General features: G+C 38.5%; 1 protein-coding gene across 1 annotated transcript in view; it reads right to left on the bottom strand.

The window, feature by feature from the left end:
- Positions 1-420: 420 nt before the first annotated feature.
- The window catches only part of rapgef5b (Rap guanine nucleotide exchange factor (GEF) 5b), a 73,200-nt gene continuing 59,027 nt past the window's right edge, over positions 421-14,593 (bottom strand). The window contains exons 14-26 of the mRNA XM_056234462.1: positions 14,343-14,440; positions 9,400-9,430; positions 7,967-8,045; positions 7,686-7,835; positions 5,658-5,755; positions 5,333-5,449; positions 3,474-3,652; positions 3,141-3,231; positions 2,942-2,992; positions 2,616-2,703; positions 1,516-1,580; positions 1,124-1,178; positions 421-640 (exon numbers count right to left, since the gene is read on the bottom strand). Coding sequence (XP_056090437.1) covers positions 522-640; positions 1,124-1,178; positions 1,516-1,580; positions 2,616-2,703; positions 2,942-2,992; positions 3,141-3,231; positions 3,474-3,652; positions 5,333-5,449; positions 5,658-5,755; positions 7,686-7,835; positions 7,967-8,045; positions 9,400-9,430; positions 14,343-14,440 — 1,221 coding nt within the window. The 3' untranslated portion in view covers positions 421-521. The remainder of the gene's footprint in view (positions 641-1,123; positions 1,179-1,515; positions 1,581-2,615; positions 2,704-2,941; positions 2,993-3,140; positions 3,232-3,473; positions 3,653-5,332; positions 5,450-5,657; positions 5,756-7,685; positions 7,836-7,966; positions 8,046-9,399; positions 9,431-14,342; positions 14,441-14,593) is intronic.

Here is a 14,593-nt window from a genome sequence, read left to right as displayed (position 1 = left end):
TCTACAAATAGTTTGTTGGACATGATCTAAAAAGGCATCAAATTGTTTTAGATTTGTGCATGTAGCTCAAATTCCATACGAATTGGACTACATAGAAATGAAGATTATTTTCTCAAATATGCATATGCTAAAAACCATCCACTGGCTATTGTTGTGAAACTATTTTGAAGTGGCAAACTGGCTCATTACAACTAAAACTCTGAGTGAAAGTCTGCTGTACAAAAACATCGGATTCTCAACATGATGTTTCTGTACTGTAATTTACAGAACACTGGATCACTGTAATGTTTCATTTCTGTTTCAACTGTTCTGCAGATTTCAGAAGCCAATTTTATATTTTGCAGTCTTGCATGATTCAGCGTCTTTCTTCCTTTCACATTATTAATCTTGTCGAGATTTCTTTGGCTGTGCGATACACTGTGTGGTTGGTGGGAGTGTGTCTCCCCCTAGTGGAGGACTTACTCATCACAGTCTTCTGTCCTGTCTCGTTTAGTAGTTGATTTAGGATGTATGGAGTTGTTCTATGTCCTGGGCTCGAGTCTATGTGAGAGCTCAAACAGAGTCTGTTGATTGTCGATGACGTGCAGGTAATTGATGTACGTTCTCACTTCCACGCTGTCCTTCTGGGACAACATGTTTCCTAATGGACAAAAGACAAAAATCATTAGTATAACTATAGAGAATCAACACAACAGGAGTGAGGCTGACTTTCAGTGTACTTGAAGTCACTAAACTGTGATGAACTATTTTTTTTGGGTAATGCAGTAATATATACGGAACTGTGTGTTCAAATACAAGTTGAAGTGTGTCATTGTTTTAAATACGTTCTGCTATCCAGGCTTAATATGAAAAGACAACCAAATAAAGCATTTTTAGGCTGATTTTACTGAGAAGTGCAACACTGGCGCTATCAAAACATTTTGGTTGTTTGAGCAGTCCGACCAGCAACAGCAACATTAGCTCAACCAATGGCATGAGATCGGGGCGTGATTATCTGCTTACCTGGCCAATAGGAGATTGTGAGCTAAGTGTTTGGGAAAAATGTTTGAAAGAGTCTAATTTTTTTTGTGCAATTCCTTTTGGATGTGGTTGCGGTGCAGAGATTACAGAGCAGAGAACTTACCCATGTGATCTGTCCGACACTGCCTGATAATACGCACTGTGTCTGCTATCATGTGCTGCACACAAAATACATCCCACATAAGCTTGTTTTGCTCACTTGATGGTACTGTATGTGACATTAAAGGGATAGTTCACCCAAAAATTAATATTGTCATCATTTACTCACCCACGTGTCATTTCAAACATGTATGACTTTCTTCTGTGAATTTTGAGAAATGTCCCCTCATACAATGGAAGTCAATGGTAACCAAAACGATTTGGTGACCAACATTCTTGAAAATATCATAGGTTTGGAATGACATAAGGGTGAATACATTTTTGGGTGAACTATCCCTTTAATTAAAACATAAACGATAATAAAAGGACCTGCATAAGGCCCAATTATTGACTTACTAGCTTATCGAAGTTGACCAGGTTGTCGAGAAAGGTTTTGTTGCCCTCGTGAATGAAGGTAATATCTGTTTAGATAGAATGCTTGTTCAAATTTCACTACACACATTGCTGTTGCAAAAATGTCCAAAAGTCTTTCAAAGAGACTCTCAACATGTCCTAACCAGATACATTGTGATAAAGAAACTAGTGATAAATGCTAATTATTTCTTTCAAACCGCTTGTTAAAGGAAAAGTGCACTTAAAAATGAAAGTTCTGTCATCATTTACTCACCCTCAAGTTGTTTCAAACCTGTGTGAATTTCTTTCTTCTGTTGAACACAAAAGATGATATTTTAAAGAATGTCGGTTACCAAACAGTTGATGGACCCCATTGACTTCCATAGTTTTTTTTTTTTCCTACTATGGAAGTCAATGGTGTCTGATTACCGACATTCTTCAAAATATCTTCTTTTGTGTTCAACAGAAGAAAGAAATTCACACAGGTTTGAAACAACTTGAGGGTGAGTAAATTATGACATAACTTTCATTTTTAAGCGAACTATTCCTTTAAGTCATGATTTTAAGAATACTGTTTTGGGGGTCCAAGCCTACTAGGTTTAACTATCTCAACAGCCGTTTACGAGAACTACTTATTCATATCACTCATTTAAGCTAAGCTTTTAAAAACTCACATTGTGCACTACATTACAGAACCCAATACTTAAAGATTCATAAAAGATTAAATCACTGTCTGGCCATCTGAGATGTTGGAATAGGTTAGGATCATGATTTTTTTGTCAGTAGTATTACTACACACAGTGAATGTTTATTTGAGCCGTTTGCTTTTGGCATTTGATAGTGTTTGGGCCCGGAAATGATTAATATCTGTTGTGTTGGGTTGCCTCAGTCTAAAATCCTGACCCTCATATTTAAACAATTTATGTTATTGATCATATTGTGAATTATTCATCCATGCATATGTTTCTTTTATTTTTAGACCTTGTCTAACATCGTAGAGCCGTTTTGTGTTTAGTGCAGACACACAAATAGCTTGTGGCTGCGATGTCATGTGCAGATTACTAATGATCTGATGATATTGTGTATGTTTTTGGTTGTAGCACCTTTCAGTAGCAGAGGTAGGAAAGGGATCTTGGGAGACTTCATCTTCCTGAAGGCATCTCTGTAGGTTTTATGGTTTAAAGAAGGGTCCTGTGGGTCATGCACAAGCATAAATGTGTACATATTTGTATTATTTTACCCGTGAAAGCATCTGGTTTGTCTCAAATCTCTTCCTCTGTAATGCCACCTGCCGTTTCCTCCCTGGAGTCTCTGATATGATTACGGCTTCATATATTACATCCTAATGAGCCGTAAACAGCACAAAATGCTCTAGCAGGAGGCGAACTAGCAGGAGGCAACTTAAGATTGTGATGAGACAGTCACTTACCGTCAGGCTCTCCAGCTCGGAGAACAACTTCCTGAACTTCCCAGGGACTTTCTGAATTTAGGACAGTTAAAAAAATGGAACAATTGAATTCCTGTTTAGCACAGTTTGCAATACACTCTAATATCTTGATGTTGAAAATCTGACTGCAACACTACCACTCCACATATATAGTAGTGTATTGGAGTTGTTGTCCTCCTACCTCCAATGTCTGAGTGAGTCGACTGACAGCGGGACTGTTCAGTCCCATAATAATCGCAAAGAACGAGTTCAGGTTCCTCTGTGCTTTACAGCTATGAAAGAGTGAGAGAGACAACAAGAAAGGAGGAGAACATGAGCATGTACACCATTTGATTTATTTGAGTAGAAAGAATTACAACCAGGAGTTATTTTAGCGTGTTGCTATGTGATTGCAAAGGTGTTTTGGCTTGTAAGGTGGATGCTTATCAAAAAGTTTACGATATGGCGCAGGTCCTTGGGAGTTTATGGGATTATTTCCATCAGCGAGTGTGTGTGTTTGTGCATGTGTACTTACTGTGCTGCGATCTTGATGAATTTCTTGAAGAGCTGCACACGTTTGCAGAGGGTTGTGCACAGAAGCACTTCGGTCATCACCCACTGTTGAGTCTCATTGCAGCGCTGCAACAGCTGCTCCAGCGCCACCGTGTGGCCAGCGCTCGCATCGCGGCTCAACGTGAAATGCACCAGCTCTTGCTGCGCAGTAGAAAGGAAAATTAAATTACATGGCTATGGTTGCTGGGCCTGGTTGAACATTGTAGAGTCTCTCAGTATTGAATCAAGACTATTGAGTATGTTCGATTTACAAGCCAGCTGTGTTTCTAATTTGGTTCCTAATTTGGTTTAGGTTTCCTACAATAGGTTTACATGCATCCAAGGTCAAAAAACACCTTAATTTTCTCAATATACATTGCAGCATCATCACTTTTCTCACAGTGTCTGAAACAGCTCATTTAAGGATTTGTGATTCCGGTGTGGTAGAGATGCACATGCTAAATCCTGCTGCTATATACAAGATGAGATAAAAGCAGTTTGTAAAAAAAAAAAAAAAAAAAAAAAAACCCACTAAGAACAAGAAATGTTTAATTTCACAAATCTATAGCTTCGGTTACATGCTAGTACTCGTAAATGTAAGTACACAGTGATGGCCTAAGACACGAAACGAGCGGTTTGTGTGAGAAAACGAACAGTATTTATATCGTTTTTACCTCTTGTAACGCACAGACCGAAGCGCCCGCGCCCTCAGATCACTTGGACGTGGCTGTGTTTACAAGAGGTAAAAACAATATAAATACTGTTCGTTTTCTCGCACAAACCGCTCGTTTCGTGTCTTAGGCCATCACTGTGTACTTACATTTACGAGTCATTAAATCATGTTTAATTTGGACTTCTCTGTGCATGCTCTTTGAGGTGGTGACCATAGACCTGCATTATATGACTGACAGACAAGAACGGTTTGACCTAAAAATATCAAAATTGAAACTTCTGCGGAAACAAAGACACCTACATCTCGGATGCCCTATAGGTAAGCTAAAACATACCAAAAATTAATTGCAAAGTGAATTATCCTTTTAATGGTCGTGATAACATAGTTCAAACGTGTATATATATAAAGTGAATTAATAATAAAGCGATTTTATCTCATTTATAACCAGGCACTAAAGTGATTACCCATAAAACGTGCTTTGAACCCATCGGATTGCTTGGGTCCTAAGGTGGAACTCATCTCTACACCACACCGGTTTCGAGTGTGGTGGAAACCACTTTCTTCCCGAGAGCCTGCTCTGCTCTGATTGGTCAGATGGTCCGGTCTGTTGTGAATGGTGTTCAAAATGCCCATTACCATTTCTAAATTTCAGCTTGGGACCTTGTATATTCAACTGAAATTCCACCCAAATATCACAAAGACATAGAAAACGTAATCCTTAGTAATACATATGAATCTTATTAATCCAACAGACATGATCACTTTATATGATGGACAGATTTAATTTAATTTTCAATTTGAATTAATTTCATTGTTCTCTCATATAAAATTGCTCAATGCACATTCATAAACAAATCAAATATGATAAACAAGCTCAACCACCGTGAGAACAAACCTCAAAATTTGGGGTAAATGGACTTTCAATGGAGGGACAGAAATTCAAACGACATTACGGTGAGCAATTGATCATTTTCTTTTTTGGGTAGAATATCCCTTTTTGTAGGAACTATTTTCTTTCATTCCAGACTGATATTATATAAAGCAACTGTGTTTGAGAACTACCTCATTGCCTATTTTACATGTAAACTTCATTTTAGTTTGCATGTCAAGGATATGCTCTCTAGTACACCTCCTCTTGTGCTGCACTGTGTGAAATGTGAAGACTTTACCTCATGGACGTTACTAAAGAGACTCCAGTCACAGTTGGTGAGCGACACGGCAACATCCCACGTGTCCATGCTCAGCATCTTTACTGAGCGCTGGTGCCCATTATCAGTCAAGGGACTCTGGGAGAACACAACACAGACATTCATCTGTTCAACGTTATACTTAGTTAAAGTGGGTCATTCACAAAGTCTGGCATAACATAAAAAAAAAAAAAAAGAATACAGGCAGAAAAGAAAGGCAAGTGTAGTCGTGTGTGGACCTGAACTAATGGTGTGGAAAGCAGGTTTGTTTTAAGAGCGGTTCAGAAAGCATCACTCTAACTCTCACCATGATGTCAGTCAGGTCTCTTCTGCAGACCAGCAGCCTCTCAGCGGCACTGAGTGAAGACGAGAACACACACTGATCCGACTGAAGCAGAACCTTCTCTGGAGAAAGAGAAAGAGAGAGGAAGAACGATGAAGACTGAAGAGAAAGCATCAATGGGGTAAACAGTGAGGTACAGCAGAAAATGTATTTAAAAATCATTTATTTGGGCCCCAATTTGGTAATTAGGATACAATGGTCCTGAAGGCCTTCTTAATGTCTGTCTCCCAAAAAAGCATCACAACATGTCCTTAAATACCTGTTGTCACTGTATACACAGAAAATGTTGTTCCTGATTCATGAGGTCATTGCGGGAAGTGTCCAAAGGTTGATTTTCAGATTAGTTCTCATGTAATAACATGTTGCAAAATTATGCAGCTAATGAGAATCCCTCAAATGATCACATATATGATATTTAGTTTGAGATATTTTTATGACGCTTATGACTTTATGGTATTCAGTTTTGTTGTTAAATCAACAGTGTTTCAGTATTTGAAGTGAAAATATGGATTTAGAGTAAAAATGATTAACACTTTACAACAAGGTTTCATTAGTTATCATTAACTACATCAGTTATCGTAAACTAACAATGGACAGTACTTCTATATCATTTATTAATGTTAGTTAATGTTAATTTAAACATTTACTAATGCATTATTATAATCAAAAGTTGTATTTGTTAACATTGGCTAACACGCTGTGAGCTAACACGAACAAACAATAAATGAACTAACATTAACAAAGACTAATGAATACTTTAACAAATGTATTGCTCATTGTTAGTACATGCAAGTTAATACATTAACTAATGTTAACAAATGAGACCTTATTGTAAAGTGTTACCATAAAAATGTCATTAAGAAAATCTGTATGAGTTTAAAAAGATATTTTGAAGAATACTGGGAGGGAACCCAACAACACTGGAGCCCATTAACTTTACATTTTATAGACAAAAAACACCTTTTTTTAAACAACCTTCAGAAACACTGTTTTTTTGTAGTTTTTGTAGTTAATGTAGTAATAACTATAAATTAAACATAATTACATGTAACTAAACCAAACCCCAATCCTAACCTTATAGTAAGTACATGTAGTTAATTATTATTACTCAGTACTTAAATGTATAATTACACTGTAAAACGGACAGCTTAAAATAAAGTGTGACAGAAACCTCTTTTATTTTACACAGAAGAAAGTTTTGGAACGTGAGTAAATGATGATAGATTTGTCATATTTAAGTGTGTAGTATCCCTTTAAGCACCTAAACATTTAAGTTGGAACCAAAATACTAAAACACCATCAAAACTCTGAAAGGAAGAATATGCAGAATAATTGAAAACGCAACAAATTAATTTGAATAAACAGGACGGAACAGATTTGTTTGGGCCGATGAATGAAAGTCGACCGGCACTGACCGTTTCACTCACAATTCAATAGTGAAACATGCCTTTACCAAGATGAACATCATACTACAGTACAGTGCACCATTAAAAATGAATGCATAATTTGCCAAAGTGGTTATTTCTAAAAACTAACTATTACTCCAATAATCTGTTGCTATATCAAAAGTATTTGCATATGGTGATAAATTTTCCCCATATCACCTTGTTGCAGGGGTGTTAAATCTGGTTGAGGTGTGTTTAATCAGGGTTGGAGCTGAACTCTGCAGGACAGTGGCCCTCCAGGTGCAGGTTAGGACACCCCTGGCCTGCCCTATTGCACTAGCAGCCTTACCAGGCAGTTTCTTTTTTTCTTTTTTAACCCTTTCTTTATACACACATTATATTGTTTGATCATTTTAAATAACCATAAATATACTGTTTCAATCACCAGATACATTAGGATCAGAAGAGGGGGCTTGTTGTACCCTAATGACTAGTTCAAAAGCATAATAGCACCCCTGCAGACCTGTGGACAGTGATGTCTCAAACACAAAAGCTGCAGCAATGTCAATCAAAATGAAAATAGAAAGACGTATGAACTCGATCAGACCTCCAGGATACGTGACGGCCATCAACACCATGTCGTCCTCAGCACAGTCGAGCCTTTCGGCCACAGTCCTCAGCAGTTCCTGCACGGACACCTCGCTATGTGTCCTCACGCTCACGTAGGAATCTATGGTCACGTCCACGCGACACAGCACTGAAGACACACAATCACCCACATCAAAACGCCATACGACGAGATTCTCACATGCTGTTCCACATAAACAAGCTCCCGCAGTCAGTCAGACCTCTGTGAGAGAAATATGAGGGAATATTTGATGAGCTTACCTTCCTTCCTCTCCCTCTGAGCTCCTCTCACAGGGTGCCAGTTCTCCTTCAGACTCAGCTGGTGGAAGAGCGCTTTATTCTGCAAGACAGTAAACATGTGGCCTTGAGAATATTATTGCTTATGAGAATAACACACACGCGTTAAAGCAACAGTGAAAGCCTCATGCTGCATAATTTAAGCACTCTGAGTTTGCAAGCACCATTTTGTTATTGTTAAACTAAAATAAAATATAAATAATACTTAAAAATTAAGGATTAAGAGCCAGATTTACTAGCAGCTTGCGCCAGCGCAAATCCCTCTTTTGGCTTTAAAACCCTACTGTCAGGATTTACTAAAGACACGCAGTGAAAAATTAGCGCTGAAAAGGCTTGAAGAGAGTTATTTTTGTGGCTGACCTTATAATATGCATTTGTAGGAGTTTCTCTTTCAGACGCAACATTCATAGGAAGAGAGTATTTAAATGAATCATGCAAGGTGATTTACTAAGGCTTGCGCTCGTCAGTTTACTAGTATTTAGTGCCATTATTCACCGCCCAAAAAGCACGTATTAAACCAGATGCTAATTTGTGGTAGATTGCGTTGGTCATAATGGAAATGATCTGATTGCGTCTGTGTTCTTTAATTTGCGCGTCGTCAGTATATCATGCGCAGAACTTTCCACTCACGTCAGTACTTACGGGATTGCGCTCTCACGCTATTTCGAATGAGAATGAAGTGAACAAAGAATGTATGACTGAACAAAACCTGTCCTGCGAACCCGACATATATCACTATATAAATCACAATTCCTTCCGTAATAAGTTTCTTGTCTCAAAAGCAGTACTAATTTAGTTGTACATGTTTTTGTTGCTGTACCTTTAAGACCTCTACATGTAAATACATTTTGTCACCAGGGCAGGGCGAGTTGATGAATATTGAATGAGCATTGAGTGCACAAACTTACAGTACATTGATTATGCTTAAGAGCTGACAACATGTAAAGTTTATACAGTGTCTTAAAACCATTAGTGATTTAAAAAGCAAATGCAGTTTAAGTCTTTTTTTTTTTTAAGGAAACCTGGCACTTAGATTTTTGCCCACTAATCTGAATTCACTTTGCATGTCATTGGCTTTATTGGCATCCTGTCAGCTTATTCCACAAGCGCGTGTCTTGTGTCATTCGGCATCAAGATCTGAGAAAAACCCAGTGTTTTCAAAGTCTAACGTGAACGCAGTTATCTTGTGTGGTCAGATTTTTACAATGAGCTGTTTTCTGAGATCTATCAGTGTTTCTCATCGTATGTCCGCCCGCATTTATATATCTTAGCATTGCCATGGTTCAGTCATCAATATCATGATGATTTCTCTTCAAACCACACAAAGTTCAATCAAAGTGCGCCCAGGTGGTTTCACTGAGCTTCTGTGTGATATAACGGATGGTCTTAACTCTTACCTTCTTCTGCGGAGAGGATTCATCTACCGTGCTGAGAGATGAGAGGGGAAGACAGAAAGAAATAAAGAAGAATGAGCCAAAGGGATCACTTGAAATACAAATGTGCCATTATATCAATACTGCAGGATGGCATCTCCCACCCGCTGCGAGGAGCGCTCGTAAAAAAGCCTTTTCTCATTCAGATCAGGCCTGAATCATCAGCTCTAACATTAAAGTCTGACACGACGTGATTTACTGATTGCCTCATCTAAATGAAAGCGCACAACGTCCTCATCCATGCACAGCTCATTCTGATTAAACAGCCTGATAAAAACGGGCAATCGGAGAGAGCTTTATAGTCTCCATATTCCCCATCTGATGCCTCTCTAATTAATCATTGGCCTTTCATGAAGCACCAGCAGGAGTGTGATGTATAGCTGAGGTCAACGGCAGGACCGCTGCTTACTAAACACAAATATCGGATGTGTGAAGCTCTTTGGCCTGGAGGAATTCATTCATTCTGCTCCGTCTGCATATGTATTAGAGGAATATTACGACGCCACTTTCCTAATCCGGCGTTAATTAAGTTGTAGGCTCATGAACCGCAAAAAAACCTGACCCTGACCTTACTGTACTTGGCCGTCATGAATCCAGGCTTCAAAAAATATTTTATAGTTCCTTATATAGGGAAAGCATAAGATGACGTTATAATAATTATAATATTAAGTAAGGGATAATGTACACCCAAACGGTTGTAATCTCAAAATAAACCCAGACAGGGTGATTTTGGAATACGTAAATAATTAGACACAAAATACTGATTTGAGTTAATTGTTGCTTCTGCGAAGAAAAACAGTTCCTAGCAAGCAGCTTTGAGTCTAGGCGAATGAACAAGTTCAAACAAGATGGACATTTAACCCTTTATATAGACATAGATTGGTCTTGTTTTAAAGAAGACATTTGGCAGATTTTTGTAGAAGTGAAATAAATTAAGAAAGTGAAACAGAAAAAAAGTTATAGAAGTTTGAGTTTATGAAAAAGTACAATGTAAAAAAAAAAATGATTCATATTTTATATAAAATATATATTTTCAAAACCTGGGCGACTCTAAAACTGCAAAAAAAAAAAAAAAATCAAAGCCAAAAATCTGAACAAGTTGTGTTTCAAATTTTAGGTTGATATCTCAAAAAATGAGCTTCCAATAAGATTTTGCCCATATAAGGGCGCCTCCATTTCCATATGTGTTTTGAGTGATCTGAACCATTATTTCCACAATTTTCATACAATTTATGAAGTAGACATCCTATTCAGAAGTAATATGAGAAGTTTGGCAGCTTTTGATATGAATTCAACCTCTAAGAAACACAAAAAGAACACGCATGTGCGTCATAGCTTCCTGCCACATCACAAATGGTGAATCTATAATTTTTTTCTTTACATTTAAAAAAATTCAGACCTTTTTTTCTAAAATAATTAAATGGATGCTATCTTTTGAACTCTTGGCATGAAAACAAACTGAGGTTTCTACCCTTCTTTCCAGATTTTTCCTGTTCATCACTATTTCAAAATAAAGGTCTAAACACGCCTTAGGAGTATGGAAATATTCTTGTTGCAAATTGATAAATTACGGCTCCTCTGTAATTCATTTTGAAAATCAATCACCAAATATGGAAACTAGAGATTGTAAGCTTTCAAATGATATATAGTTTGTCAAGATTAGTTTAGGTTTAGTATAGGATATTACTGTTTTAAAAATGTAATGGATTTGGGCCCACAGGTGGGCCGGTGACACTTAAGTTAAGGGATAATGTGTACAGTTGCACCACTTATTACACTTTAAGGAGGAACGCCAGCTCCGTTTGAAAGAAGCATCGGCCTAAATGCCCGGATGAGGTGGTCATGATACAGCGTTACTATTGACAATGGTCATTATCAGAGAATAAACTAATCTTGGAATGTCGCGACTGGCCAATCAGAAACAAGCATTTCAGATAGATTTTTTGCTATGCAACATGAACACAATAAGTACATTGTACTTATGTTTTGATGTAAGTACATAGTAGTTAAATACACAATATAAAGTGTAACCTGATTTAATTAATGGAAGTTTGGAAGCTGCATTGAATAAAAGAAATCTCAAAAATCGGAAGGGGCACATGCCTCTCGGTTTGAATTGGCATGATTTGTTTAAGACACTCGGAGTAATTGCTTGTAACAGTCAATTTCTGATGTTGACAGTCATTCAAAAGAAGTCATTTAAAACTGCAGTTTTTGAAATCCTTTTAAACTAATTAAAGCTCAGTTATCATGTCTGTCATCTGGGGAGCGACTGATGAGGATCTCAACTGTCTTCTTTGTCACATCATTTCACTCCTTTATTATCTCTCTCTTACTCTATTTCTCATCACGTCTCCCAGAAGTGAAAGGGAGAATGTCAAGGAAAACCATGCCTTGTTGGGCTAATCCCAAAGTGGTTGCATGGATAAACTCCTTAACAACATGCTTTTATTTAAAAGACGAGAGTTTATAGGGCATCACTTTGTCTTTTTCCATCTCTCATTTTGCATTTTTAGGAGTATGAATAAGGGATGTTATTGTGCGAATATAATTAAAGGGATACTTCAGGATTTAGCATTAAGCTTTGTATTAGTAGAAAACCTGTAGTATTTTCAAATTACCGTGCTTTCCACCCTCATATCCCCCTAAGACGAGAGATTTATGTATTTTTTCTTGTCTGGAAAAAATCCTCCGATGACGCAAAAATCGTCATTTTGCGTCATCGGAGGATTTTTTGGCCAGAGGCTAAAGACTACAGTCAGTAGTTAGTTAGTTAGTTAGTTAGCGTCCTGTTCACCCTAGCTGGGTATGGACGACATCCTCTGTGATGCATTTCCATTGTGCTCGGTCCATTGCCAAGGTTTGAATATGTTCTTGCCAATCCCGGTCATAATTCTTTCTGCTCAGTCCAAAGGGCACCATGATAAAAGACTCAGCAGTCTTATAAATGTATCTTTTTGTTGTTGTACGAACGCCTCCTTTAGGGCGTTTCCAAGAGGGTCCAGGGGTGGCCATAAAGGTTAGTAGTGGTAAGCGACTATTTTGCATACGTAAGACATGTCCTATCCATTTCCAGCGACGCCGGGCTCCTTTAGCCCACAGCGTTCTCGGACCTTCGAATTTTTGCTATGCGTCTCAGGCAACGGTGGTCGAATATTTCCATCCTTTTTTGTTGGTCGACTTTCAAGGGCCATGTTTCAGAGGCAAGTGTCGCTCGAACTATAGCACAGTAAATTCTTGTTTTTGTCTTGATACGAATGTCACGCCTGTTCCAAAAATAATTCAATGCCGCAAAGATTGAGGAGGCCCTTTGTATTCTTGTTTGGACTTCTTCATCTGTATTGCCCATTAGGGTAATGTTGCTTCCTAAATAGGTAAATGAAGTGACATGTTCCATTGGTTCATTTTCGATGGTTAGATTATTAATGGAAGCTGTAGGGTCAATGTTAGCAGTTATGTATTTGGATTTTTGACAATTTAGCTTCAGACCAACAGAGGCGGCCATTCGGGTAATATGATCAATCATTATTTGCATGGAGTCCATCGATACTGCAAGGACTGCTATATCATCCGCAAATGTAAGATCAGTGATCTGTCGTTCTGAGGGGTAGATGGTTATTCCAAGTAGGTTGTCATCTAATGCTTTTTTGAGTACATGGTCAATAGCAATGTTGAAGAGGCAAGGTGATAGTATGCCCCCTTGTCGCACCCCTGTTTTGGTGGCAAAGGCATGGCCATCTTCGCCATAGGCTCTGACTCTGCAGTTTGTGGTTGCATACATTGATGCACAGAGGTTAACCAGTTTATTGGGGATTCCTTTCATTTTTAGTAGAGACCAGATGGTTCCTCTGTCGACACTATCAAAGGCTGCTGTAAAGTCCAAGAATGCGACTACTGTTGGTTGTCTAAATTCATGTCGCAGTTCTAGTACAGCCAGTAGTAGGGGCTGTCCCGCATGTTCTCAACCCGCCCATAGAGGGTGTAATCTCACTTACAGTATGTACACATAGTGTCAGACATCTTTTTTGGAAGCTAAGCTAGCAGGCTCTTGTTATGTGGAGAAAGCGGAGTAACTTAGTAGGAGAAAGCTGAGAAGTAGGGGTTACCATTCATCCTCTTTTTGCCCGGACATGTCCGGCCGTCGAGATCGGGATTCAGCTTTTGCTTTCTGCAGTCGCCATTCATTGTTTACATGCACACCTTTTGTTTCAGTCTAACTGAATTCATTCCGATTGGTGAATCTGAATGTAGTGTTTAGATGAAAGCTAAACAAGTGATCGGTTGATGTGCGTTTTAACATTGCTAAGAAAATTCCCGCTCCTCCGTGGACCGTGAGAGATACGAGACCGGTGCGTCTCACAGGTGTCGCTCATCGGTAATCACGCCACCGGCCTCGCGCCATTCTCCCGCGGCCCTCAGTCTCGTCCTGCTCGCCACAGTAAACATAATGAATGGCGACTGTAGAACGCAAAAGCCGAATCGAGGACATTTTGGGCGATCTCGAAATCCCGGGCAGACTCATCACGGAGACTCACAGCCTAGACTTGTTGTTTAACTACTGCGCTCTGTTACCGGTAGGCGTGGCCTCCCCAGGGCAGCAAAGCAAGTGCATTCTGGGAGTTGTTGTCTTTCATCCACATAAGCCAAAAATAAATTTTCTGGCTTTTCTCAGTCTAGAAAGCTCCAAATTCAAAAATAATTTCACATTTCTTCTACATAAATGACCCATTTTAAATACACATTCATCTTTCCAGAGGTGAAGTATCCCTTTAATGAGTCTTAAAATATCTGCTATAACAAAGAGCTTCCCAGACTAATACAATTCATTGTGTAAAAATCAGATGTGGGGGGTGTGTGTGTGTGGTTATGATGATGATGATGATGATGATGATGATGAAGTGACTCACTGTCTCCTTTGCATTCTTAGAAGTTTCTGAAGTTCTTTGAGATCCTTCTCCAGGGAGGGAAACTCACAGAGATCATCCAGAACGTGTCTGTACAGAGTCTGCAAACATGAAATGAACGCAAGATTGAAATTGCAGGTTGTGAATGTGGCATAATTTATTACTACTCCAACCAATATATATCAGATATTGACGACACTGTCTGAACGAATAGATCTGATTTGATTTCATTTGAATAAAAAAAAGGGTAACAC

Source organism: Rhinichthys klamathensis, unplaced genomic scaffold (genome assembly GCF_029890125.1).
Source record: "Rhinichthys klamathensis goyatoka isolate OS25496 unplaced genomic scaffold, OSU_Roscu_1.1 h1tg000395l_1, whole genome shotgun sequence".
NCBI classification, from domain to species: domain Eukaryota; kingdom Metazoa; phylum Chordata; class Actinopteri; order Cypriniformes; family Leuciscidae; genus Rhinichthys; species Rhinichthys klamathensis.
The sequence above is the reverse complement of the archived record's forward strand: the minus strand, read 5'-3'. Positions and strand labels throughout refer to the sequence as shown.